Genomic DNA, 27,656 nt, shown 5'->3' on the forward strand with positions numbered 1-27,656 from the left:
CGATGGGAGCTGTGTCCGTTAGCTAGACTAGGTACGCGTTTTTACGAGTTTCTGTTTGTTTTTTGAATAAAAACCATTTTGCTCAATCTGCTTGGTCTCACTACACTATCCCTTTTGGTCTCAAATGCTATTAATCAGCTTTTTGGGTGCAAATTTATCAAATGTCATAGTCCGAGTATGACCTTTCGGCCAATCTCATCCTTACCGACTGAAATGCCCCATCCAAGTTCCTCCCATTTGCCTTGGCCCAAGTTTCTCTAAACCTTTCCTAATCATGTACCGGTCCAAATGTCTTTTAAATTATGTTATTGCACCTGCCTCAACTACTTTCTCTGGCAATTCATTCTATATATCTGTCATCCAACTATGTGTTGTTATAAAAAAGTAATCACCAAAGTTACAAAATTCAGACTGTATTACTTCCATCAACTTTATTTGTCACTTCATCAAAAAATGTAATTGTGTTAGTCAAACATAATTTGCCATTAGCACATCCATGCTGGGGTTCCATTATTAATTCCAACTTCTCGAGGTGCCTTTTCATTATTTTCTCTTGTTCATTGTTTCCGAAACCTTTGCCAGAATTGAGGTCAAGTTGACAGGCTGGAAATTGCATCTAATGTCCTTACATTCTTTTTGTTAGTTTTCAGGCATTTCTCTTGTTTCCTTGGAGGATCAAAAAATATTTGCAAGCTTTTTTGTACCTCTCGCACTCCTCTTCCACCCATCGCACAATAAACCCAGGCTACTTGTCTGGACCGATGACTTTTAAGCATAAGCATAACTAGCCTATCCAGTACCTCCTCCTCAATTTGTACCCCATCAGCACCTCCCCAATTGACTCCATCTAAACGTCATGCTGCCTAAGAAAAGCAACCAAGGTTATCAAAGACTACTTAAAACCCTGGTCATACTCTCATCCCACTTTATCTATCTGGCAGAAGATATAAAAGCTTCAAAGCGCGTACCACCAGATTCAGGAACAGAGTTATCAGACTATTGAACGGACTTCTCATAAGCTCAGGATGTAGTCCCGATCTCACACTTACTTCACTCCAGTCTTGCACTTTTTCTTTTTAAATCTGCACTTTCTCTGCAGGTGCAATACCATGGCACTATATACTCCAATCATGCATCCCTGTTATGTTTTAAATATGATAATGCTCTACATGTGAAAAACAGTTAATTTTCTACCAGTCTCATCCAGATTTTTTGGATGTCCCTAAAAGATTTTATCCGATTCCCAACATCTATTCTCCACCTGAAATTAAATTATACCATTCCCTACAACTTTACTTGACTTAAAGGTATTTCAGAAATTAATATTTGTATTTATATCCAGCTATCTTATTTGGATTTTAGCTGGTAGATTAAAACTGCCTGGCAAAAAAATCCAGCTAGCAGTTGAAATTAAAAAATAAATGCAAATGACAAAAAATATATTTGCTTCATCTTAATCTTTTTATTTCCTTGGTATTTTGGCAATGAGCATAATAAACCCGCTCAAACCTTCCCATATCAGTATTTTATTCCATAAAAACATGATACCTACAATTTCTCACGAACAAAATCATAAAATAAATGTAAACAAATGTTGAGCTAACAAACGTAGAAAATATACATATTTTACAAATATTTTAATCTTCATTTTAAAATAAATGCCTGTTGAGATTAAAGAATTGTTTGTTAGATGATTTAAAGTTTTACCATGCGCATAGACAATTTGCATGTGGTTACGAGGAGGCGCTGGATGATGCAGAATCCCTTGCCCCTACTACAATGCTGTTTTTGTCACTCAGGTTTTTAACCACTGTTGTAACTGGAGATTGTAAGACTTTGCGGGAGAGTCTCATTCTTCCATCTGTTGGGTCACGACCAAAATATTTCACCTGTTTTAAAAAGGAAATATTTTATTCCATTAATTTTAACCTAGATTATGATCAGTCAAGACTTGCACAAATAACAATTACATTTTGCACATTTAGTTGAAACTTTATGGTTCCTTTGCTCCTTATTGAAAATGTTATAATATGGGATCATTAACTCAATAATAACAATCTGCTTGTAATATGTAGACAAGGTTGTTTTCTCCCTTGAAAATAATCTTTTTTTTTGTGGGACAACAGAGGTAATATTTTTTCTCAATTTGTTTCATTGAAAGATCATTTACTTGGACTTCATTCCACCCTGTACTCCCATTATAGAGCAACTGTAGTAGAGTGCTGTTCCAGTCATCTGGTCTCTCAGCTAAAAGGCTGTTTTGAATAAAAGGCGAAAAAGAACTTCTGATGCTCTACCTAGAATATAATATTCAGGCCCACAGTGGCATCCGGAAGCTTCTTTGAAGTACAGTAATTTATTGTTCCACTTACCTTTTGTGCGATACACAACACAAATACATCTATTTTTATTCCAATTCATCAGTCATTCCTGCTCTTCAATGCAAATCTTAAATTGCATTAGCGCCTCCCTTATAGCAGTGTTCCCGTCGCAGGTTTGAGGACAACAGACAGGGGGACAAGCCCAAGACCACCATCGCCACTGTGTGGTCAAGACTGGACTGCCAGGAAGAAGCCCAAGACAGCCAATGCCTCTACTGAGGCTAAATGGCTGGGGCAAGCCTGAGATGCCAGTGCCTCGTGCTGTCAATGGACAATGAAGAACTGCGTCCACACATAGAGACAAAACTCAGCCGCCTGGATAATCCAGAAACTACCAGGGTCGCCTCGTCGAGCCCAAAGTTGAGCCACTAAGATGAACACAAAATCTTGAGGCAAAGGTGAATTGCAGGAAAAAGTCTGAGATTGGCAAGCCTCCTCCTTCCAAGGCCAGGACAATCCCGAGATCGCCATTACCACTACACATGCGCCCTGAAGGCAAGGGAGAGTGCCCCATGCAGTCTTAGACTTTCTTACCACTGTAAATAAAATGTATGCAAATTCACTCTACTGCAAGTGTCGGTGTGGTCTGTGCCGCAGTGAGTGTCATCCCTGATGCCACAACCTAAAATACTATTTACTATTTCCCATCTACTATTCTGGGTCCTGTAGCAGCATTTGTGTGTCAGCTTTTAATAAAAGGCTGAACCACATAAAAAGCTGTTTGGCCCCAGTCTGACCATACAATTTTTGATATGTCTGAAATATTTGTTTTATCCATCTGTCTGGCACCTCCCTCTCATCAATGTTGTAATACCAGCAACGTGATTCCTAAGATAGTTTTAAAACTGCTTAATGTCCAATATCTCTCCATTTCCACTTTCTTCATCTTTCCTATTTTATTCTGTCTCCTCAGATCCATTTTGTTGCTGATTATCTCCAACCTTGCTTAACTTCAATATTACACAGGCCTATGGAAAATAACTCTCAACCATATAATAAAGTATGTCAATAGTTAACGTACATTATGGTAAGTTTGGAATACAAAGGACTGGTAAGCAAGAACAATCTGTGACCAATTATCGATCAATTATCCCAAATTGCACAAAAGGTTCTCAATGAGAAGCTTCTACAAAACAAAATACCTGAATCTGTTGTCCAACTTCCAGACCAATTGCAGTTGGATGCTTTATCTAGAAATTGAAAAACAAAATTTTACTTTTATAGGCTGTTATAGCTGATGCCTTTATAATTTCAACAAATGCATGGACTGTTACATATTTTATGAGGTCGTATACAAGTTCTACTTTACAAAATGTGATTAAATGTATTGTATTTAGATGCAACGTTCTTACCTTTCTGAGGTCAAGTTGTGAATTGTGTAATAATACTGGAGTCATATTGGAATATAGCTTTACCATAACTCCAATGTCCCTGTATGTAAAAAAAAAAATCAAATGTAAACTGCTACCTCAAGAATGAAACTTGCTATTATGTACTGAGATGAAAATAATTTGAGCACATTCAAAGTTGAATTTGGGAAGTGAAGACTTACAGGACAGATTGTTAGCAATTTGATAATGAACTGACAGTGTCATTATATCAAACAGCCACTTCAATAAAGAAAAAGCAAAATGGACTAGCCTACTGAGGGTGCAGATTATATTGCTCAGATGGAATCTAATTTCGGATCTGGCTTCACACCAATTAAACAATGAACCTGCAGCAGAAGGATTGAACAATTTGAAATGTTTATGGTAAAACTCTGACAATTCTGCACACTCAGAGCTTTGGTGGTGTTGGACAGACAGATTTTTTTCTGAACTATTGAATGCCATTCCTCTTAATACCCCACCATGGTTTTAAATTGACTTTTTTACGTTACGCGCTATACCGAAATATCACCTATCAGCCAGATGCTGAATAATCAAGATTTCTGAATGGTTGTAGTTTTAAAGCCCTGTCCCACGATACGAGTTCATTCCAAGAGCTCTCTCGAGTTTAAAAAAAATCAAACTCGTGGTAAGCACGGAGAATGGACGTAGCGGGTACGTCGGAGCTCGGGGACGTCCCTTAGCACTAACGGCAGGTCCTCGGGAAGACTCGCTAATGGCAGGTAAGCAAGGGAAGACTCGTGAAGATTTTCAACATGATGAAAAATGTCCACGAGAGCCCCGCGTACCGACGAGTGGCCATTACCGTAAATTCCGAGTTCGAATCAGGGCAAACTCGAGAGAACTCTTGGAATGAACTCGTACCGTGGGACAGGGCTTTTAGTGTATTACATTTTACATCAATTTTGCTTATACTATACTAAGAGCAGTGGGCGAGATCCACACCCGCCTATGCAGCACCATTTCAAGACCTCAATACAATCATGCTGAGAGGCACGAAAAAAAAGAACAAATCACAGATTGTGTCAGAGCATGAAAATCTTTGTGCACTAAAATTTTATACAAAATAATCATGATTCATGGTGTCGATAATCATTAATCTTAAACTTGTATCATTTGGGGCTACAAACTAGATATTTTATATTTCCTGTTAACATCATTTGAAACAAAATACACAATTATAGGTTATGTTCAGCAATTAAAACCTCTGTTTATGTAGAATAAGGCTAGATTTCTTCCTTGTAGATTTACCGTATTTCAGTTATGGTGGCAGTGTAAACTGCTCCAAATTCTAGTTGCTGTTCTTGCTGTGGAATAAAGCAACAATAAAAATCACAATTTGTTTTAATACAGAATGAAGTAGGCAAACATACAGTCTAACATGTAACTTTATGTTTGTATACTTACATCATCCTTGCAGAGTTCATTAATTAATTCACTCGCCTCATGCATAGCATTTGGAGTTGGTGCAAATACTGAAAACGTTTCTTCATCAATCTGAGATACTGTAACACCTTTGGGATAAAAATAATAAAAATTTACTAAAAACATAATACCAACCAGATGGTAATCCAAAATTTGGAAATTATTATGGTTGGTTACGATGGAATTGCTGAGTAGCAAGCACAATGACACTACCAACTATGATCATTAGTCCATCTGGAGTTTTTCTTCCACAGAAGCAATTCATTTCCAGTGTCATATAACATGGTTTCAGATCCATGATAGATATTCAGTCCACAGACATGTAACCAGACAACCTCTTTGATCCTTTGTTCAGCCAATTGGATGTGATGCTGGTGATTGAAGGCAATTCCTCAAAGAACAAGACTGACACCCATTCTGAAGAAGGGTCGTAACTTGAAACATCATCTGTTCATACCCTACTACTTGATCCGCCGAGTTATTCCAGCACTTTGTTTTTTGATGAAGATTCCAGCATCTGCAGTTTCTTGCCTTTCACCAAAGAATTATCTCTAAGCTACTTTTCTATTTGCCCTTTCCCTTTGGTGTCCATTTCCTTTTGGTGAAAAATGTGTAATTGTAAAGTCAGCTGTCATGTTAATGCTGCTAATATTCATCTCCAACTGGTTATCATCTCTTTTCACCTCTGCAATCCAATTGAATTTGTCAATTTATCCACCCGAATATAATACAATTAATACAGTAATCATGGTAGCAACCAGAAACGTGCTCCTTTCCTTGGCTAATGGCCATTATGAACAATACTTTGCAAAACCATGGTATTTGGATGAACCTGGACTTACAACTGATTTTCAGCCTACTATTTTTAAAACCTTTACTTTAAAGTATCTCCATGGACTCCCCTCTATGGCAGACTTGGCATTTTTATACAAACATGATAATTTTTCTTGCATGGTTGCTAGAGCCACCTACCATTCTGGCATTTCTCACTCCTTGTATCCCTTTTCTATCAATACCAATTCAGATGTTTTCTCAAAAACAAAGTTCTGCCAGTATTATGCCCTCTAGGCATGGCATTCATCTACTCTTATCATGTGCACATGACTTAGGATTATTATGTCAAGAAACAAAACGATTTTTATAATACCGTGCTTACCAGTTTCAGCCCGAAGTTTTCTAAGATTGTAACCACCTGGACCAATAAATCTGGCTCTTTTTGATAATGGAACCTGCACAGTTTCTGAAAAATATATGTAAATAGCAGTAAATAAACTTCCCAATTGTCAGGTTCCATTTATTGCCTGATTTGGCAGCCAAAACTAAAAAAAACAAAATAATCAGCTGAGAGGAAGTTTATGGTTTGTGCGTTGAAAATTAATCAGAACCTTAGAAGTTAGGTTAATCAGCAAAATAGCTTTGGAAAGATCAAGTGAATAATTGTCTTTGAAAGGTCCAATACTAATGTGATTGAATTCCTCCTCCCCCCCTTTCTCTTGCATTGTTTCTTTGTTCAGTAACTTGGATGTGATGCAGAATGTTGTTGTGCCTATCAAAATGCAGAAATAAAGTGTTCCTTCATACATCCCAATGACGCGCGTCAGATTAGAACTACAATTTGCCAGCACTGACAAACTTAAATGAATTTAAATCTAATTTTAGCGACATCAACAAAAAGGGAGCAATTGTTTAATTTGATGAATTAATCAAAGTTACAAGTAAACCCGTTGTTTATGTAGTGCAAAATTATATATCATGGATTTGCGTGAATCAGTTGGAAATGTTACATTCATAAATGGGACAAAATTCTTGAATTTTACATTTTTGACTGATGTCTTTGACTATGGATGGAACTGATGTAGAAACATGGGAGTCCTCCTCAGAGCATCACATGTAGAGAATTATCCAAGTATTCACTTTTATTTATATTGCAGCAAAGTGTCCTTTTAGGTTTAAACGCACAATCATAAAGCTCAGAATTAATCTTACCGACTACAGGCCCGTTTTCTTTCCTCTTCTCTCTGGGTTTTGCAATCACTTTATTCATTATGTTCAAGATCTCCTTCTTGGCAACTTGTTTAAAAAGAAAAGTAATGTTGACACAATGCAAAATACAATTAAATTTGGAGTTATAAAGCAAGGTGGAGATATAATTTACCCGAAGCTTGCTGGACAGCTTCCATCACAATTTTCAATGGCAATCCTGCTATTTTAATGTCTGCCTAAGGAAACAACGTAATTTTTTTCAGTTGAACATCTAAGATGATATTAAATAGAATGTGTCTATGCTAACAGTAATAAAAAGTGTTTCAACACTACAGACACATTAACGGTGTTAATGGCTCTTGCCTTGAAGCCAGAACAGGGGGATAAGATGTTAAACCTAATCTACACAATCTCGGATGAAAGTTAAAATATTTACAACACTATTTACAGTAACGGAGATCATTTTGGTAATATCCAAGGTTATATCTCTTACAAAACCAACAACCTGTTCATTATTTCATCTTTGATTGTGTGAACTTGCAGTGAACAAATTCGCTGCTGAGATTTTCCACATTATTAGTTACTTCACTTTAGAATATGTTGAAATTATTGCTAGAGTTCTTTCTTTATTTACTAGATGTATTTATAATATGAAAAAGCTTTGGGTTATGTGTTTATAGGACAAATCAAATGTTGGTGGAATTACATTGAAATAGCAATCACTGTACGACATATTAAAGAAGGAATGAGGATAAACTGAGACTGCAGGTAACATCCAAAGGAGGCAGTTGTTTTTTGGAATAATGATTGATAGTTATTAATCTGCATGATCTGCCAACACTTAGCAGGTCTGTGCGTTGTTGTGTCCTATTGCTGGGAGAATTATGTTGATCTTTGCATGAGAAATAACAAAATTCCTATCAATAACGTGTAAATAACATATGCTGAAATCTTGAGCAAAGGAAAAGTGTTGAAGGAACTCAGCGGGTCAGGCAGCATCTGTGGAGGGAAGTCAGAAGGCCCTCCACAGATGTTGCCTGACTTGCTGAGTTCCTCCAACATTTTGCTTGTTCCTTATAATCCAGGACTATGAATAAAGCAGTGAAATTAATTCTTAAATAATTACACAAATATAAGTGGGTTAAAATAGCTTTTGTCATAATGTTACTTTTGCAATTATGTCATAAAATGTTATTTTTAAAAGTACATTGATAGTGTTTAGGATCCTGATGAGCATTTATTTTCTCGAGTTCAATAAGAGGATTATTTTCTGATATCAAGATGTCACACCTGTTCTCATCTTGATTTACTTTTTTTTTTGCAATCAAGATGCTATTAAATTCCCATAAATAATTATTTAGAAATTGTGCATCTTTTCAATGCGTAATAACTGGGGAATGGTGATGTAGGGCAAAATTAAAATCAAAAGATATTGAAAATAGCTGACTAAGTAGCATCTCTGGAGACGGCAGATCAATGATCTATCCAATAAAAAATGTCCAATGACCATTAATCAAATTTAGAGAGGGATTTGTTGAATGATGGACACAAATGCAAAATTGCATTCTATCCACAATAAGTTGATTGGTATAGTGCTCATATGACAATGAATGGAACAAACATTACATTTACGGAACAAACATTACATTTACCTGCAAAGCTGTAATGCCTTTGCTGGTACCTGCCATCTTAAAATCCATATCTCCATTATAATCTTCAATACCCTGCAAAAGTAATGTGCTGAATTATTGTAAATGAGCGTGCATACATGTCAATATGAAGCAAATGTACACATGTAATTCTGCAATAGTTCTTTGAGGACCAACCAAAATATCAGTCAAAAGACGGTAATCCTCAATGCTGTTAGGACTCTCTGGATTTGCCTTTGTGACAAGGCCAACAGCCACACCAGCCACAGGAGCTGATATCGGAACACCTAGATGGAGAAATAAAACAGAACTTAACTAGATTGTGATGTTGTCCTCAGTTTCATCCGCAAATAGTCACTAATGTTTGATAATATCAAGCAGCATTTATGACAGATTTACAAGGTTTTTTACAAGGCAAAGAAATTGTCATAAAGGAGCTTCTGAAACTATAAAGGCTCCACAAAAAGTAAATTGTCCAACTCGAAATAATAAAATAAATAAATAAAGATAAATAAAATATGCAAAATGTACCTGCGTCCATCAATGCCATACTTCCTCCACATACTGATGCCATTGAAGATGAACCTATAATTAAAGACAAATACAAAAACCATTCATGGGAGAAAACATCACAAACTCATGTGATCTTAAAAAGTCATGTTTTTTTCCCCATCAATTACACATTTGTTTTGTAGCTAAAGATAGAAATGTAGTATTGACATTTGGAAATGAAATCAAATAAAACAAATCTTTCCACTGTCACACATTTCATAATCAGGATTCTGCCACTATCAATTCTGTTCCACTCTCACCCAATATGAGGGTAAATTAAAACTTATGAGAAAAAAACTATTCTGACACATCAAGACGATAATGGACAAGGATAATAGCATCCACCATTATTTACAATCATGTTAATGGTATAGCTGTATCAGGTAAAGAAAATAAACATGTTTAAACACATGAGACTGCAACTGCTATGATCTGGAGAAAATAAAACAAATTGCTGGAGGGACTCGGCAGATCAGGCAGCATCTGTGTAGGAAGAGGGATGGTTGACATTCCAGGTCAAGACCCTGTGTCACGATTAAACCTAACCAAGAATTGCCAGGTTAATTATTTATTTATAGCGTTGTTAAAACACTATCTGGGTGCGAAGCTCACCATGGACATGGATGAATGATGTAAAGTTGCTGCACTTACACAGTAGATGCAAACTCAACTCATTAATACTGAATAATGCTACAGAGGAACTAAATTATATCACCAACATTAGCCTGTTTTAAGCAAATGTTTGGGGCTAAAGTCCTTAGACAGCATGACCTGCCAAGATCAGAAAGATGAGAATCCTATAGAATGGTGGAACATGGTCAAGAAGCTGAAAGGCCTACTCCTGTTCCACACAGAGTTTTGATTTGTCCATAAAACTTTACAATTACATTATTTTGACATGGCAATCAAGATTTCTAGTACTGAATATTGTTTGAAAATTAGATTTTAAGTTTATTCTTACTCACATCCTTCCCTTAATCTATTTTTTTTTAATTTCCACATCTGATTTAGCATTTAATTTACAGTAACCAGTCCATTGAATCCCACAATCCTTCAATTTGATTTATTAGGGTACACAAAAATGCTGGAGAAACTCAGTGGGTGCAGCAGCATCTATGGAGCGAAGGAAATAGGCAACGTGTTAGATGTCCTATTTATTTGACCCTTTGATGCCCTGTTTGTCTCATTTTGATGTTGTCAGTTTGCACGTTCCGCAACTTGCATCCTGCATTTATGTACAGCTTTATTACTTTTAACTCGATAATATAAATGAAAGGCTTTTGAGCATTTGTAACTTGGTCCACATTAAAGTGAAAGGCTTTAATGTGCCACTGAACAGATCAGCGGATAATCCATTTAGTCACTTACCATTGGATTCTAGGACTTCTGATGTTACCCTTATTGTAAATGGAAATTCCTTTGGAACCACAGATTTCAATGCTTTTTCAGCAAGAGCACCTAAATTGAAAATACATTTTAATAAATGTTGCAACTATATTATACAGGTAGTTCTGCAATAAAGTGCTGGTTGAGTTCTGAAAAAACCCATGTTATAGAAAGTGTTATTAAAACAATTGTGCCAATTGGTGGAAAAGGGGTTAGGAGTTAAGTCAGATTCAGACTTGCAATAACCAAGAACAACCCACCACCCCCTCAGGATTTTCAAAATAGTCTTTTTAATAGCTACAAATTAATTTTTATTTCTGTAGTCTAAAAATACTAAATGCTGGATGTTATATTATTTAATGGAGGATGTTTATACAAATGTCAATAGAAGTGATTGGGTGTCAGTTTCAATGGCCATCCACAGTCAAGCTAGCTGTCTGTATTCTAGAGACAAGATAACTGTGGGGCGGTTACATGCACGTTTATGCAAATTAAACAGGGAATGAAAGTGAACCAAATAGTTCATCCTCCTTACCATGGCCTAGTTCTCTCCTATTTTGACCAACTAATTTTCCAGTTTCATTAGTTGCATAAGGTGGAAACTAGAAAAAAACAAATATGATGTCATTAAAATTCTGGCAAGCACGGAATAAAAATTTAAGGAATAGAAACTAATATTAGCTATAAAAGACAAGAAACCTTCATCAGTTCAGAATTCTAAACTTCTGGCCAATAATTTTAATTTTAATAAGACTGAAGAGAACTGACAATTTTACTTCTGCCTAACAAGTGATAAATCCAAAGCAAATTTTGTAAAATTCACCACTTTACATGTTTATCCTTTAATATGTTAACAATTAGCAATTTTAACACAAAATACGAGTGTTCAAATAAAAATTGTTGGCACTCAGCAGGAGTAGTAATATTGTAAAAGGCAGTGATCTCTTTCCACATGTTACCTGAATGATTGAGTTATTTAATATGGGGGTTTACGAAGTACTGTGTCTACATATCTGTTCTGCTGCTGCAAGAATGAAATTCATTATTCTGTTTTTCCGACAAATGACAATAAAACACTGATTGATTTTAAACAAATCTGGAACTGCATGTTCCTGAAGGATGGTGTGAAAACATTCCAGGCTTGTTTGAAGCTGGCAGGAGGGGTTGGAGTTGTTTAACAGGCTGGAAATCTAGGTGTTTGTCAGAGATCAAGAGTCAGACAAAATCAGTGGATGCACTGGGGTGGGAGATTGCAACCTTCACTGTTTCGACAAATGCAATCAACCTGGCGTGGCCAATCAAATAGAACTAGTTGTCCTACAACTTTAGGCTGTGCACGCCATACGCAAGAGAAGAAGAAGAAGAAGTGGATGCACTGGAACCTCACAATGTCCATAAAGCATAAACACAGATTTCCAGCAACTGATGATCCGCCCACCCCTACAATCTTGACAAAATTACAAGAGTTCTATTGAAATTCCCTGAGCGGCCACAGATGGCGTTGCAAGAGGCGAGCGCTCTTTCTGGTCGTGTTCCTGTCATGAAAGACTTATTTATTTACATCTAACTATTGAAATCCCTCCTTGGCCTTGCCTAATTCCATCTCTGCTGGCTCAAAGTTTATGTTTTTTGTGTTTCAACTCTGCCTGGTCCCCATGCACCACCCCACAATCCCTCCTCCCACCATTCTGTTCAATTTTCCTCTTACCCTCTGACCCACCTGTCAAGCCTTCTCTAATTTACCTTTAAATGGTGGCTTCCCAAAATCTCTTTTCAACTATGCTCCCACTCTTCTCTACTAACTGTTTCACAAAGACGGATTTCGGATATAACAGACGGACCTGCCAACCTATCCCCGGCTCGCACTGTCTCCCCGGTTGTTTGGAGCCCTGGCTTTCGACCGTAAGGTGCACCAGCGAGCCCTTCTTCCGAAAGGACACAAATGCTGGAGTAATTCAGCGGGTCAGGATCACTGGAGAACATGGATAGGTGACATCGGGACTCTTCCTCAAACTGATTCAGTCAGATGAGTTACTCCAGCACTTTGTGTCTTTTCATTTTAATACTAGGCGCCGATGCCGCTGGTCTGCACCAGTGATCCCTTGTTCACCATGTGTAGGAAAGAACAGCAGATGCTGGTTTAAATCGAAGGTAAACACAAAATGCTGGAGTAACTCAGCAGGACAGGCAGCATCTCTGGAGAGAAGGAATGGATTTCGGGTCGAGACCCTTCTTCAGTCTGAACATCACCCATTCCTTCCCTCCAGATATGCTGCTTGTGCCGCTGAGTTACTCCAGCATTTTGTGTCTGCATCCTTCTTCACCAGTTCACACAGCTGTTGTGACTCATGTTGTTGCCCCTGGGGACAGCACTTTCATCAGGCTGCTGCCAACGACAAAATGTGCTCGGTCAATGTGGGGCTCCGTTCCTTCTCACCTGCTGCCACAGGACGAATAGGCGGCAGTGGAGGGAGGAGAGGACGAAAGAGGCCGATGGGAGAAACAGGAGGCGGCAGTCAAGCAGGGAGTGGCCAAAACCACCAACAGCAAGAAACCGTAGCCAGTAAGAGGGAAGAAAACACCATGGGGACCGAGTGCGTTCTGTCGCCAGCAGCCCGAAGAAAGCGCGGTCTCCAGGGGCTACAACGTGAGCCACAACAACAGCCTTGTCACCGGACCATGTGGTGGATGAAGAAGGGCTTGCTGTTGCACCTTGCGAGATGGGAGTGGTGTCGGAAGCTGGGGCTCTAAATGGCCAGGGAGACAGTGGAAGAGATGTATCAGCAGGTCATTCCATTCAGATTGAGCTTACATTTAATACTTGTTTTATTTTAGTTTCTGGCACTCCATGTTGCTTTCGAGCCATGGATGTTATTAGAGGGCCAGGGGTGTATTGTCGTTTCATTATCATGTGTTCTCTGTGGGACCAGAAAAACAGATAATCCAGAAAGGCTCTGGAACCAAGGGTGCCGAAAAAGCGGTGTTCAACCTGTGAAGCTCCATATATATTCCTGCATAGAATAGTGCAATGAAAGCATTGTCATTCCAGAAATGGTCTGTCGTTTATCTGAACAACATAGCCAAACATGTCTCAATCATCCATTTGAGGTGTGCAAGCACAACTTGTGATACGAATGCCCTGATAAAATTGTTGGAGTGACCTAAAAATGATTGTTATTTCCCCAGAAAAGTGATTTTTTTAATTATGTAGATCTGAAATCAAATTTTAGTGTTCAAATTTCTAGACCACGTTTTACTTCCTCCCATATAAAGCATTTTAAACATTTCTGAAATACCCGGAGAATCAAGGATCTAATAAGAATGAGGAACAGACACAAAAAAAAACTATATTAGAATAGAAATAGTACCACACATGTTAATGGGATCAATAATTTATAAATGTTGTACATTCTGTGCCTTATGTCCCAGAGATTTAAAGAAGTGCCAAATGAGTGAATTAGCTTTGATTTTAAACGTTAACCAAAAGTTGTAAAGTAGAAAATATAATCCTGGATTTCAAGAAACGGAGAGATAAAAAGAAATATTCACATGAAATATGTTAAGATAAATAAATAAAGAGAATACTGAATTCTGGTCACAGGAGCAGGAGACTTTGTTTCTGCCGAATGATTTTCAAATGGATTTAAAGGGGTGGGAGATTGCAACCTTCACATGGTCCACCCTGTTTCGACTAATGCAATCAACCCGACGTGCACAAACAAGACTAAATAGAACAAGTTGACCGACAACTTTAGGCTGTGCACGCCATACGCAAGAAAAATAATGGATTTAAAGGAAATAGAAAAACATAGAAAAATAGGTGCAGTAGGCTATTCGGCCCTTCAAGCCAGCACCGCCATTCAAGATGATCATGGCTGATCATCTAAACTCGGTACCCTGTTCCTGCTTTTCCCCCCATATCCCTTGATTTCTTTAGTCCTAAGAGCTAAATCTAACTCTCTTGAAAACATCCAGTGAATAGGCCTCCACTGCCTTCTGTGTTTGAGAAATCAGCTTGAGTTTGTGATGTAGCACAAGGATGTAACAAAGCGAACCACTGCATTGAATATATTTGAACATAGTAAAGATGTTCACTAACGTGATGCATTGGTTATCTTTTACATAGTCCTTTAATTGGAGTAAATATTATGGATTAGAGACTAACAAATAAAGAGTGCCGAAAAAAATATATTTTTTGTTTGAACTAATAGAATACTACAAGTCATAGCATAGGCAGCACATTAAAATCTATATCAATGTCTAAGATGAGGAAAAATAGGAGAAATATAATCAAGTTTGCATCAAAACAGAATCAAGTGAAAACCAACAAAGAGACTTCAAAGGGACGTCCGCTTGTAAAGTGAGCTGGTAAGTCAAATACAATATAGAGTGGGGTAATTAAGTTATTCAATTTGCTACGAATAATATGTGGTGGGGAACTCAAAAATATTGGAATGTTTTTGTGCATAAAATTACAAAATTAACATACAGGATAGAAAATCACATATAGACCATTATTACCAAAAATGGTAAAAGATATCCAACAGGGATTATCTTGGATCTTGGTAAAAGTCATTGATCAGGGCAAGAGCGGAACTTGCTATCAAAACATGGAGGGGACAGGGGACACAATGTTTTTGCGGCCGCGCGCGCATGCTCACACACACACTCACGCGCGAGGCTTCGGATGCTCAATCCAGCGCTAAATGCAACTCAAATCTGCCTGTCTCACCGGGTTAACTACAGCCCTGTCTGGACTGACGGGATACCAGAGCTGCTTCTCCGCGCTGGCCATATTTCCCGCAAGTCCAGGCAGGTTCACCTGGCGGGACAGGCAGAGTTGAGCTGGGTTTAGGGCTGTTTCTCTGCACAAGCTGTGGGCCTGGGGGCACAGCACGTCTGACTCCCGACCTCTCTGGCCACCCGTGGGGGGTGTGGGGGGGCACTTGGGACAGCGCCGGAGACCCTGCCCGGGATCGATCTTGCCTGCGGATGAGGCGCAGGTCCGTGCCTCGTCTCCCTCCTCCAATCACCGCGCTCTATCCTCAGTCCCATCCCCCCACTCCTCCCTCCTCCAATCATCGCGCATTCAATCATCAGTCCCACCCCCACCGTCTCGCGGAAAGCGGAGATTTTAAAATTGGGATCACAAAAACGTGGGGGGGGGGGGGGGGGTGTCCCTCAAAACGTGTGGGGGGGGGGGGGGGGGGGTCGTGCCCTCTCTGTCCCCCCCCGGGTTTTCCGCCCCTGGATCAGGGTTTGAGTAAAAAGCTGGCAAGTCATGTTGCAGCTATATAAAACATTGCTTATGTAACACTGAAGTGTTGTATAGTTCTGGTCACCTGATTACAGGAAGGATATGAAAGGCTTTGGAGAGGGTGCTGTAGAGATTCACTAGGATGTTGCCTCGATTGAAGTGTATTAGCTATAATGTGCGGTTGGACAAACTTGGATTGTATTCATTGGAATGCCAGAGGCTAAGGGGTGACCTGATAGGGGTATATAAATTTATGAGAGACATGGATAGTCTTTATCCCAGGGTAGAAATAACGGGGCTATACAGCGCCAGCGAACTGGGTTTGATTCTGATTATGGGTGTTTACCCGGTTTCCTTCTACACTGGGTGCACGGGGATTGCTGGTCGGTGCGCATTTGGTGGGCTGAAGAGCCCGTTTCCATGCTGCATTTCTACACTAAACTAAACATTATTGTACATAGGTTTGAGGTAAGAAGGGGGAAGTTTAAAGGAGACAACAAATTACATGACTGCAGATATAAAAATCTAATCAATCCAGACAGTAAAAGGATTTGGGGATGGTTTTGCTTTGCAAATACTTCCAATGGCACATGTGCTGTTGCACTGAAAATCTGTTACTGGGAGGAAACAATGCAAAGGTTAATAATCATGATGCATGTTACAAACACTGCACTTCATTCAATAGGAATACATTGTCATACATGTTTAATGCCGAAAATCTGAAACAGAGAAATGTTGTATTACCTCATAGTGCAGCATGAAATTTTTCTCTTTCACTCCACTGTATTAAGGTAAAAAAAAATGTTACATCAGTTTTGGAATACAAGTCAAAAAAACATTAAAGCTGCAAAATTTGAAACTCATTATCAATAGACAAGATATGGTGTGGACTGCATACATCTTGTCTCAGTGAAGAAAGTATTTAAACATTTTTTTTTTTACTGTATCACGTAAGTATTTTGTTCTGAATCAGAGCTTTGACATAATAAACCTATAATACGGGTTCACAATAAACCTACGGCATATATAGCAAGACCCAAACTGCTGGAGAGACTCTGCATGCCCGGCATTGTCTGGTGCAAATGCAAATTGATTACAGGTTCTTCTGGACCCACTGAGTTACTCCAATACTTTGATTTTGCTTGAGATTCCAGCTTCTGCAGTTCTTTGTGTCTCCAGTATATGTACCTAATACCACAGTTTGTGCTTGGGATCCATGAGTTCAGCACTTAAACTTTCATAATATTTTTACAAACTCTTATCATGATGAGTGTCAATAAATTTTCCAAGCCTCAGCAGCGACAATAGTCAATAGGTGCAGGAGTAGGCCATTCGGCCCTTCGAGCCAGCACCGCCATTCAATGTGATCATGGATGATTATCCCCAATCAGTACCCGTTCCTGCCTTCTCCCCATATCCCCTGACTCCGCTATCTTTAAGAGCCCTATCTAGCTCTCTTGAAAGTATCCAGAGAACCGGCCTCCACCGCCCTCCGAGGCAGAGAATTCCACAGACTCACAACTCTGTGTGAAAAAGTGTTTCCTCACCTCCGTTCTAAATAGCTTACCCCTTATTTTTAAACTGTGGCCCCTGGTTGTGGAATCCCCCAACATCGGGAACATGTTTCCTGGCTCTAGCGTGTCTAAACCCTTTAATAATGTTTCAATAAGATCTCCTCTCATCCTTCTAAACTCCAGAGTATACAAGCCCAGCCGCTCCATTCTCTCAGCATATGACAGTCCCGCCATCCCGGGAATTAACCTTGTAAACCTGCGCTGCACTCCCTCAATAGCAAGAATGTCCTTCCTCAAATTAGGAATGATGTGTTACATGTGGAGGCTGGTGAGATGCAAGGAGGGGACCAGGAATACACTATCCTTTTTCTGTCTGGGGGCAGCGAGAGCAAGAGCAGAACACAGAGGAGACACAAGCAAGTTCAGAGTTGAATTCTCCAATTTCAAATAATACCTGCCTACCAACTCTCTCTTTCCTGGGATCCCCCTCCTCACACTCGGCGATGCATTTCTCCCACCCAGCCCCCCACCCCTCAGACGTTTCCCCTTCATCTCTCATTACAGAGTCCCTTATAACCCCCCCCCCCCCCCCCCGTCCCCCCTCTCTCTCCACTTCCTGTCCCTTGTCATTCATGTTCTTCCCTCTGGGTTTACATTTCTCTCTATCTGACACTTTTTTAATCTCCGTTTTCACCTCTAGTCTTTATCACTTACCACCCATTTGTCAATCAAATCCCCCTCACCTGTATCCATCGGTCACTTGCGAGGTTTTGTCCAACCATCACCTCTCTTTTACAGCTTTCCCCTCCTTAATTCAAATCTAATCTAAGAAAATTTGAAAACAGTGACATTTTTATAACTTACCTTATTAGAGTGGTGATAAGGTCAGATTTTACACTTGATTCAATAGAATCAAAGGTTACTGTACACAAGACCTAAAAAGAAAGGAATCCTTTGTGAAAATTATGTATGTGATAGATTGAATTAGGAACATAGATACTTTATATTGAGTTGGAATGGCTTTATATTCAATTGTCTTCACTATTTTTTTAACTTTCTGACCCGGGACAACTTGCTGAGATACAGGTTCACGAGGTTCTGGCAGGTCTCTCATACTTCACAAAATGGAAGCTTTGGTATATCTTAGATATTCTATCAAATGAGGTGTCGCGACCAAATTTAACACTTTCATTCCTCAATGGTCATACATCCAGCAGACTGATGAATGACACCACCAACACCATCCCTGGCAGACTGACCATGCCGGGAAGTCAAGACTAATTTTACCAAGTCTTCATCTCAGCAAAATGTGAAATAATGGTGGATTCAACCTTCATTTGGCCAACTTCAATAAACTTTATTGAATCCTTAATTCCTTAAGGGAGTTAAAATAAATGTTACTTTACAATATAGGGATGTCCATGCAATGAAGAAAGTAATGAATTTTCCGATTAAATTCCGATCTGCAGTTTTTTCTTAAAAATATTCCGATTAAATTATTTTTTCCGATTACACCCATGTGATTAATTTACCTAAATTATGCTAAATATTTGCGAGAATTGCAGGCGACACCTGTGGGTGCAGCAGGTGTTTGCGTTCCTAGAAAACGGCTCATATCATGGTTTTCCAATCGGTGAGATTGTGTAATCTGCAGCAAGAGTCGTAAAAAGTAATCTGTGTTCATTTACTATTTTTTCACTACACAAACTGCAAGAGAACAAATTTTATTCTGCATGTCAAATTTTTGAATAGTGATTTATAAATTTTACAAGTGCAAATAGGGCAAGAGGTCATAACACAAAGTCGCCAACATTAAATAAGAATGCATTGCAAGAACAGGAGCCATTGGGTTCTTTGAGTTGCTTCACCATTTATTAAGTAATACCTGATTTTAAGCTCAATTCCAGCTTCCCTGTATCTTTTGATTTGTAACGATGCAGAATGAATAGATCCAATGTGGAGATTGGGTTAACCCTATCCTGCTTTACTTAATTATCCAGTCATTACTTGTATTAAAATAGTTTCTTATTTATAAATTTAAAATAACATGTAAAGATGCAAAGTGAATCTCAGCGCTCAAAAAAATTCAAATCGTTTGAATTACTATGATTAAACAACAGGCAGTAGAATCAATCCATTATACTTAGCAAGTTTGCAAAATGTTCTTTAATATGGATACAATCTTATTTATTTCATACCTGTGTCTGTCCTCTCTGAAACAGTGCAGATCCATGAAGAGGCTTATAGAGATCAACTTCACAATTAATGTTCCGAAGGGATCTCAAATCTCTGCCATCACATCTGCAAAGGGAAAGTACAAAGCATATGAGCATTTTCAAAACATTTCATTAATAAAAGCAAAGTTTCAAATTTTCTAAGAGAACCAGAAAAGGGCCTTAAACCCTCAAAAAGACTAGGTTTGCTATAGGCAAAAGAATACAAAGCAAAATAATTAATTTATCAAGGCTCTCAGAATTAAATCATACAAGTATGATAATTAAGTTCCCAATTTATATTTTAACTTGAATCTAGCTCCAGTCAGCTTCTTATTCCAAACTTCAATTAATCTAACCATTGAAATAAGGAGGGAAGAGTTATTTAACATCTCTGCAACATTGCATGTGGACCATGAAAACCACAAACCTTTCTTCGATGCCCCAGCTAAGTGCCCAAAAGCATCTTCAGAGTTCATTTGCTCCATCACCCAACCAGATAATTACCATTAGGAAAGGATGGGATGGTGGGATGATGATGATGATGATGATACAGTTGACTGGACACATATCACAAACAAGGTGGTTTGCTAGGATCTGCTGAATTTTATATGTAATCTCTCTCAACTCCTACTTTACACTTTAGAGAAAGTAATCCTCATCTATTTCCTCATTTATGCCTCATTAAAGTAAATGAAACATATTTAAGAAGAACTTACTTAGTTCTCAATGAACACATCTAGAGTCAAAAATGCTGTAATGTTAAATTTGTTTATTTTGTTTGTTAAATTAATATGTCACCAGAATGATATAATTTCCAAAACTGGTGACATGTTCAGTTTCATGTTAATTAATGGATGTGTGTCAGCATTGTGGCCATTCCTAATTGTCCTTGAAGAGGTGATCATGGTAAATGGCTAACTGAACGTTCAGGTGAAGATATCCTACTATGCTTTCATAAAGGGAACTCCCAAATGTAGATGCTAACATGATGAAGGCATGGGGCATGTATGCAACTCTGGATGGAATGTTTTTTGGATGGCGGGTTTCTGGAAGGGAACTTGCAGGTAGTTCAGTTTTCATCTCTTTGTCATATTAAGTGGCTTATTTAGATTGTGCTAGGAGTGAGTAACTTGGTATAGATGGTACATTGCAAAGCATCAATGTAAGAGGTAATAATAACAATGGCATTGAGGCTGATGAATGACGTTCCAAATTGAGTCAATAGAACTTAATGACAATATATATTCTTTAAATAAGATACTGTTCATTTCACCCCAGTTACAGAACAATTTCCAAGACATTGTAATGAAATACTATTATAAAGTACTATACTTTAGCTTGCAAATATTCATATCTCTTTGTGAAAAGAAAATACAGAAAGGTTAGTTTCCTTGAATTGACTATTAAGGTAAAGTTCCTCTGGATAGAACAGGGCATCATAATTAAAATATTTCTAACATGACATAATGCCATAAACTAAAATAACCAATAACATACTAAATTAGAAATTGTATTTACCTTACGTATTCATTCATGATAATATTTCTGAAAATCTCTTTGGAAACCATACTAAAAGCCTCCATAATTTCAAATGAATCAACATCAGAAAATTTTTCTGTAAGAGAAATATAAACCAAATGATACATTTAAAGAAAACAACAGCACATTAGAGACAATTAGATGATTGAGAATGTTAATGCATAAAACAACTGAAGAACAGAAAAAGTATCAAAATGGAAAATCTGTAGTGCAATTATTTGTCTTACGGAAATACTATGAATGCAGCTTTAAAAATTCTAGAAGAATCTAATGGCAATCATAATACATTATTTCATCTGGACATCAACACATTATTTTGAAGGAAACTGGAGAATGTATTTTGATTTGATTAATCTATGGAACAAACTGTCTAAAGAGTGATCAGATTCTAAGTGATCAGATTTATACATTCACATGCATGGTTCTCTCAGAAAATAAAGCTAAAGCTGTTCACCACATGTTACTACATTTTGTCAACAACGTCCAAAAAGTACTTCCTGCGACTAACATAATAGTAAACAAATCAGATGAATTGGAATCTTTTTCCCCGCCACAAATATCAATTCTCGTTTCTACTTTATTTCAGAAGAATTATTGAACAGATTTAACTTCCAGGAGGCTTGCAACATAAATATATGAACTAACCCAATGGCCAAATGTTTTGATTACTGTAACAAATATTAACTGACAGTTCAATGATATATGGATTAAAACCTGATCGAAGCCTTCAAATGAAACATTATACCAGTGCCTTTCCATTTGGTTAAACTTGTGCAAATGGCATGTTGATTTCCTTTAGTCATGAGTAGACAGGTAACTTACTCTATATGAAATGATTGGAGTGTCATACCTCGTAACTGTTCTTCTGTTTCAAGTCTGATTTTGTTAATAGCATCATCTCTGGATATCTGAATAACAAAAAAATAATAATTTTAATATAAAAACATAAGTAACATTACTTTAAGTTAAAAAATCATTGCACGGAAAAGGAGACTTACTTTATCATGAGTAAAATCTTTAAATACTTCACGGATCTTCTCTGAAGCAAGCCTGAGAAACCGAGGCACAATATTTTACTATTTGTTCCAAAGCTTCAAATTGGAAGATAACATATCCTCAAGTGAACAATGCACATGTAAAAGACTAAACAGCAGTATGGACTTTCATAGCAAAACCGTAAGATTTCCAAGTTAAGAACTCCAAAAATATGATAACATTTAAAATCAGAGAAATATATATAAAACATTGGTGGCAATTAGGGGCTTATGGTTATGAACTTCAAAAGTGTTGAGTTCAATTTTTGAATTTGTTATCAACTCGTCTGCCAAATAGATTTTCTTTGTTGTTCTTCGTGTTTATTCTCTTACTCCTTTAAAAATACTTTAATATTTTGGACAATGCAGCATGGAATCTGTGGTATAAAAACTAACAAATGCCCAATGTCATAAATATGAAGTATTTTTCAATAGTCATTTATGTTCTCCCACTATGGAATACATTTTTGCACTTTTTAAGCCTTGTAGAAATGTGTGGAAGATTATAAATCAGCTCTCTCCTTCCCATCTCCCTCTCTCTCCTCTCCACCCCTCCCTCTCCCCTCGAGCCCACCCACCGTCCTGTAAAATCAAGGCCAATCCCAATGTAACAGCAATCCAACTAGGCTTATCCAGAATTCTACCACTGCCTGAAAAATAATTGATGGCTCAACTTCCACTGAGAAAGAGAATTCCAAAGACTCATTGTTATACAAGAATTTTCCTGAACAGTCTGTGACCCATAGCACTGTGGCCATAGCACTATGTTTAAAGCCCATAGCGCTCCAGACTGTAGCACTATATTTAGAACCCACAGCGCGCAGACGACAGTGCTTCCTTTAAATTCCCACGCGTTCAACTGGAGCAGGACAGGAAGCGACACTGGAAATGGACAAGTGGTGACGTTTCAGGCCGAGATCCTTCTTCAGAGTGAATTGAGCTCCGAATTTAAAATCTGTATTTGACAATACAAAATTGTACATCCGCATTCTAATCACATTTCCGTACAAAATATGCAAAATCCGTACTACTTGGCAGCTTTGCAAAAGCTTTTCACTGTACCTCGGTACACGTGACAATAAACTAAACAAAAAATACAGAGTACGATGCATGAATACAAGTGTTGAAACCGTCACCGTACGGTTATGCCCCATGATATAGAAATTGCAGCGGAATAAATCATTCCTCAAAAACATTCTCATAGTATATTTCTTGCGGGGAAGCATCAGGACAGTACTCTAAACCTTTTTTGACAAACAGCATGCAGCATAATATCAAATAATAATAATCTATAGCATGGTAGTTTGGTAATTCAAGTGTGTTTGCATAGTTAGTTTTTTAATAACTTCTCTAAACTAATTCAACAAAAAAGTTGTTGTCCACTCTTGGACCAGAAATAGTATACCGCAAAAGTAAAATTAATATTATGGAAAGATGCCAGAAATGTAAATCATAATTTACGAGCCCATAGTGGTGTGCAGATCAGAAAGAAATGCAACACATGTTCTGCTGCACAAAAACGCTGGAGAAACTCAGCGGGTGCAGCAGCATCTATGGAGCGAAGGAAATAGGCAACGTTTCGGGCCCAAACCCTTCTTCAGAATTTCCTTCGCTCCATAGATGCTGCTGCACCCGCTGAGTTTCTCCAGCATTTTTGTGTATCTTCGATTTTCCAGCATCTGCAGTTCCTTCTTAAACACATTTTCTGCTACTTTTGCTAAATATTAATTATTTCATGCCCAATTCCAAAGTGATGAGCAACTCAGCAGCAATAAAAAATACGCATAAGACACAACTTGTGTTTGTAATTCTCATGCAGAGGTCCTTCGCACACAGGAAATTACAAGTAAATGAGAATCCCAAAACGTACTGTCTTGCATTTTCAACTATTTCCCTGGATGGAATGAATGACTTCTGAGGTGTTCTTTTGGAATTTCCATGCTTGCTTGCCAGTTGCTGAATGGACTGGATGATTTGTTGCGTATGTTTTACACCAATTTTGACAGCATGACAAAAATCCTGTTGTAATATGTTCTCCGCTGCTGCTTCCATCATGACTGAAAGTTTAAAAAGATCTTTTAACTTTGCATTGAGAATATTTCTAATGGCAACTATTGCAATATTTCATAGATTATCATATTTTTTTGAGGTATCAAATTCTAAAATTTCAAGTCAGATGTCAATAGACTAAAGCATGCAGTCGAAATATAACAATGATTCATGACTTTAATATCAAAATATTTTGGCGATACCTGATATGGGTGATTTGATGTTAAATGTTATGCACTAGTATGTCCCTTTTTTTCATGCCTGACCCAGAGCTATGTTAAGATGACAGATGCAATGTCTTATAATACACAATTAATAGAAGCAAATTTATAATTTATTCGGCCCTTACAACATTAATTTCTTACAACAGAAAATGCCAGAATCTTAGAAATTCTATTGCACTCTGGCTTTTATATGATGCACCAAAGTTTCAGTATATAAACAAATATTAAAGGAGTAGGCAATCTGTGGTAAACTGCGTTCTTGTACACCATGTACACATGACCTGCTTGTACATGGGGGTTGTTGGTATGCATCAGTTACATTAACTGCAAATTATTGCTGTGGCACTACTTGGGCCTCAAATGCAGGTGCTTTAAATGTAGGAGTTAAAGGACTCATGATACTTTGAAGTGTTCTGTCAGTGTAGAAATCCTCAAGGAATGATCAGGGTGCTTTTAATATCATTTGATTTTTTTTTTCTCTCTTTGGGTCGTTGCCCAACAGTGACCATAAAGTTCGCATATCCGCAGTCTACAATTCATGAACCTTGTAATATTTAAGACAAAATTGCTCTAAATTACAATGAAAAGGATTATCATTAAGAATTCCCACTTTGATGATTTCAGCATTTTTAAGTTTCTGCTTCATGTATGACATTAGAGATAACACCATTTCTAAACAGGATATCCATTATTCACAATACTGCAATATAAACTAATTAACTAATTTCCACATGGAACAGGCATATGCCTCCTCCTGGTGCTATTTTGAGAATTCCTAGCCTTAATTCAATCGGAAAATTGAGTTAAATGCTGGAGGTCACACCACATGCCCAACAATTTTCTTTATCCTGTTCAATACAATAAAATGTTTTGCAATATTGATAATTGCCATTCCTTCACTGTGAGCCCATATTTTACAAATAATGCCCCATCCCTTAGCTGTCATTATTGTGGAAAGTTATTGGAGCATGGCTGTGCAGCAGTTCTGTGTCTGGTTCTAATATGCAAGTGCACAAATTCTGTCAATGCCACATCCCTCCATATAATATCACTTCCAGAATGAGTTGTTTAAAATGTACTCTCACAAAGTGCAGGAGAGAAATTGAATTATCATGTAGGGAATTATGATAATAACCTTATAGGTCATTACCTTGGATTGTAAGTGGGTTATGATAATATAACAGACTGATTAATGGAAATTTAAAAACACACATTACGTTATTGTTTCGCAATTATTCTTGCTTTCTAGCTTGCATCATTTTTCCCAACTAATGTAACAAAATAGGGACCTAAATTAAATTGGACATTCAAGCTAGTATTCAATGCATTAATTTATTGGATCATATTCCATCTTTTAGAAAAACCTACAACATGATATTACTGCATTACAATTCCAAAAGAACAAATTTTATTTTTTTTCTTAATTGATCTAAGAATGCAAATTCTTCATTACATAAACTATTTATGTTTGCAGACAAGATACTACCATAAATAATGAGACGCTTACCTACTTGGCTCTGAGGTGCTCCAGCCAGAACCAAGTTCAATGTGCTCAATGCCATTTCTTTTCGAGTTGGGTTAATTACAACTTCTCCATCGACAAAACCAACTCTTACAGCACCTTAAAGAAGTGTGCAGAGTACAATGTTATTTTAGCAGTTGGCTTAGCACAAAGTAATTTGAATACAAATACTGACAGATTAATGAAGTTTACCCATAAATTAAATACTTGAAATGCATATATGTTAGTTTGCATTTCCTGCCAAATTAGTAGCTTAATATAGCAGTTAATAAAGTAAATAGATTAAAATATTCATAGATACTGCCTTATTAATAGTCATAGAGCATGGAAATAGGCCCTTCTGCCCAACCTGCCCATGCCGACCAACATGCCCAATCTAAATTAGTCCCACCTGTCTGTGTTTGGCTAATATCCATTTTAACCTATCCTATACATGCATCTGCCCAAATGTATTTTTTAAATGTTGTGATCGTACCTGCTGCGACTGCCTCTTCCGGTAGCTCATTCCATATACATGCCACCGTTTGTGTAAAAAAGGCCCCTCCTGTTCCTGTTAAATCTTTCCCCCTCACCTTAAACCTATGTCCTCTAGTTCTAGATTCCTCTACACTGGGCAAGAGACTGTGCATCTACCCTATCTATTCCTCTCATGATCTTAGACACCTCAATAAGATCATCCTTCAACCTCCTGCGCTCCAAGGAATAAAGTCCTTGCCTGCTCAATCTCTTCCTATAGCGCAGGTCTTCGAGTCCTGGCAGCATCCTCATAAATCTTCTCTTCACTCTTTCCAGCTTAGCAACATCTTCTCTATAGTAGGGGGACCAAAACCAAACACAATACTCTAAATGTGGGAAGACACAAAATGCTGGAGTAACTCAGTGGGTGAGGCAACATCTCTAGAGAGAAGGAATGGGCGACGTTTCAGGTCAAGACCCTTCTTCAGACTCTAAATGTGGCCTCACCAATGTCTTGTACATCTCTAACATGACTTCCCAAATTTTATACTCAGTACTCTTTAGACAAAGTCAAAGGTGCCAAAAGCTTTCTTGACCATCCTATCTACCTGTGACGCCACTTTCAAGGCACTATGTACCTGTACTCCTAGATCTCTTTGCTCTACAACACTCCCCAGAGCCCTACCATTCACCGTGTAGGCCCTGCCCTGGTTGGAATTCCCAAAATGCAACACTTCGCACTTCTCCGTATTAAATTCTATCAACCATTCCTCAGCCCAGCTGCTCAACCGATCAAGATCCTGCTGAAATTTTTGACAGCCATCTTCACTGTTTACCATACCACCCACTTTAGTGTCATCTGCAAACTTGCTAATCATGCCTTTCTCGTTCTCATAAAAATCATCGATATGGATGACAAACAGCAATGGGCCCAGCACAGAACCCCGAGGCACACCATTAGTCACAGGCCAACAGTCTGAAAAACAACTTTTCTACTATTACGCTCCACTTCCTTCCATGAAGCCAATTTTCTCACCAGTCAGCTATCTGTCCTTGGATCCCATGCCTCTAACCTTCA

At 38.0% G+C, this 27,656-nt stretch overlaps 1 protein-coding gene across 1 annotated transcript in view; it reads right to left on the reverse strand.

Moving 5' to 3' along the window:
* Positions 1–1,440: 1,440 nt before the first annotated feature.
* Positions 1,441–27,656, reverse strand: part of LOC129699786 (polyribonucleotide nucleotidyltransferase 1, mitochondrial-like) — a 40,389-nt gene continuing 14,173 nt past the window's right edge. Inside the window, exons 8-28 of the mRNA XM_055639873.1 lie at positions 26,108–26,221; positions 24,198–24,384; positions 22,292–22,343; positions 22,144–22,201; positions 21,273–21,369; positions 19,737–19,839; positions 18,403–18,473; positions 16,769–16,805; positions 11,303–11,369; positions 10,750–10,839; positions 9,361–9,414; positions 9,007–9,116; positions 8,833–8,904; positions 7,353–7,416; positions 7,184–7,267; positions 6,354–6,437; positions 5,180–5,286; positions 5,024–5,079; positions 3,734–3,812; positions 3,524–3,571; positions 1,441–1,889 (exon numbers count right to left, since the gene is read on the reverse strand). Coding sequence (XP_055495848.1) covers positions 1,734–1,889; positions 3,524–3,571; positions 3,734–3,812; positions 5,024–5,079; positions 5,180–5,286; positions 6,354–6,437; positions 7,184–7,267; positions 7,353–7,416; positions 8,833–8,904; positions 9,007–9,116; positions 9,361–9,414; positions 10,750–10,839; positions 11,303–11,369; positions 16,769–16,805; positions 18,403–18,473; positions 19,737–19,839; positions 21,273–21,369; positions 22,144–22,201; positions 22,292–22,343; positions 24,198–24,384; positions 26,108–26,221 — 1,790 coding nt within the window. The 3' untranslated portion in view covers positions 1,441–1,733. The remainder of the gene's footprint in view (positions 1,890–3,523; positions 3,572–3,733; positions 3,813–5,023; positions 5,080–5,179; positions 5,287–6,353; positions 6,438–7,183; positions 7,268–7,352; positions 7,417–8,832; positions 8,905–9,006; positions 9,117–9,360; positions 9,415–10,749; positions 10,840–11,302; positions 11,370–16,768; positions 16,806–18,402; positions 18,474–19,736; positions 19,840–21,272; positions 21,370–22,143; positions 22,202–22,291; positions 22,344–24,197; positions 24,385–26,107; positions 26,222–27,656) is intronic.

This window comes from Leucoraja erinacea, chromosome 8 (genome assembly GCF_028641065.1).
Source record: "Leucoraja erinacea ecotype New England chromosome 8, Leri_hhj_1, whole genome shotgun sequence".
Classification (NCBI taxonomy): Eukaryota; Metazoa; Chordata; class Chondrichthyes; order Rajiformes; family Rajidae; genus Leucoraja; species Leucoraja erinaceus.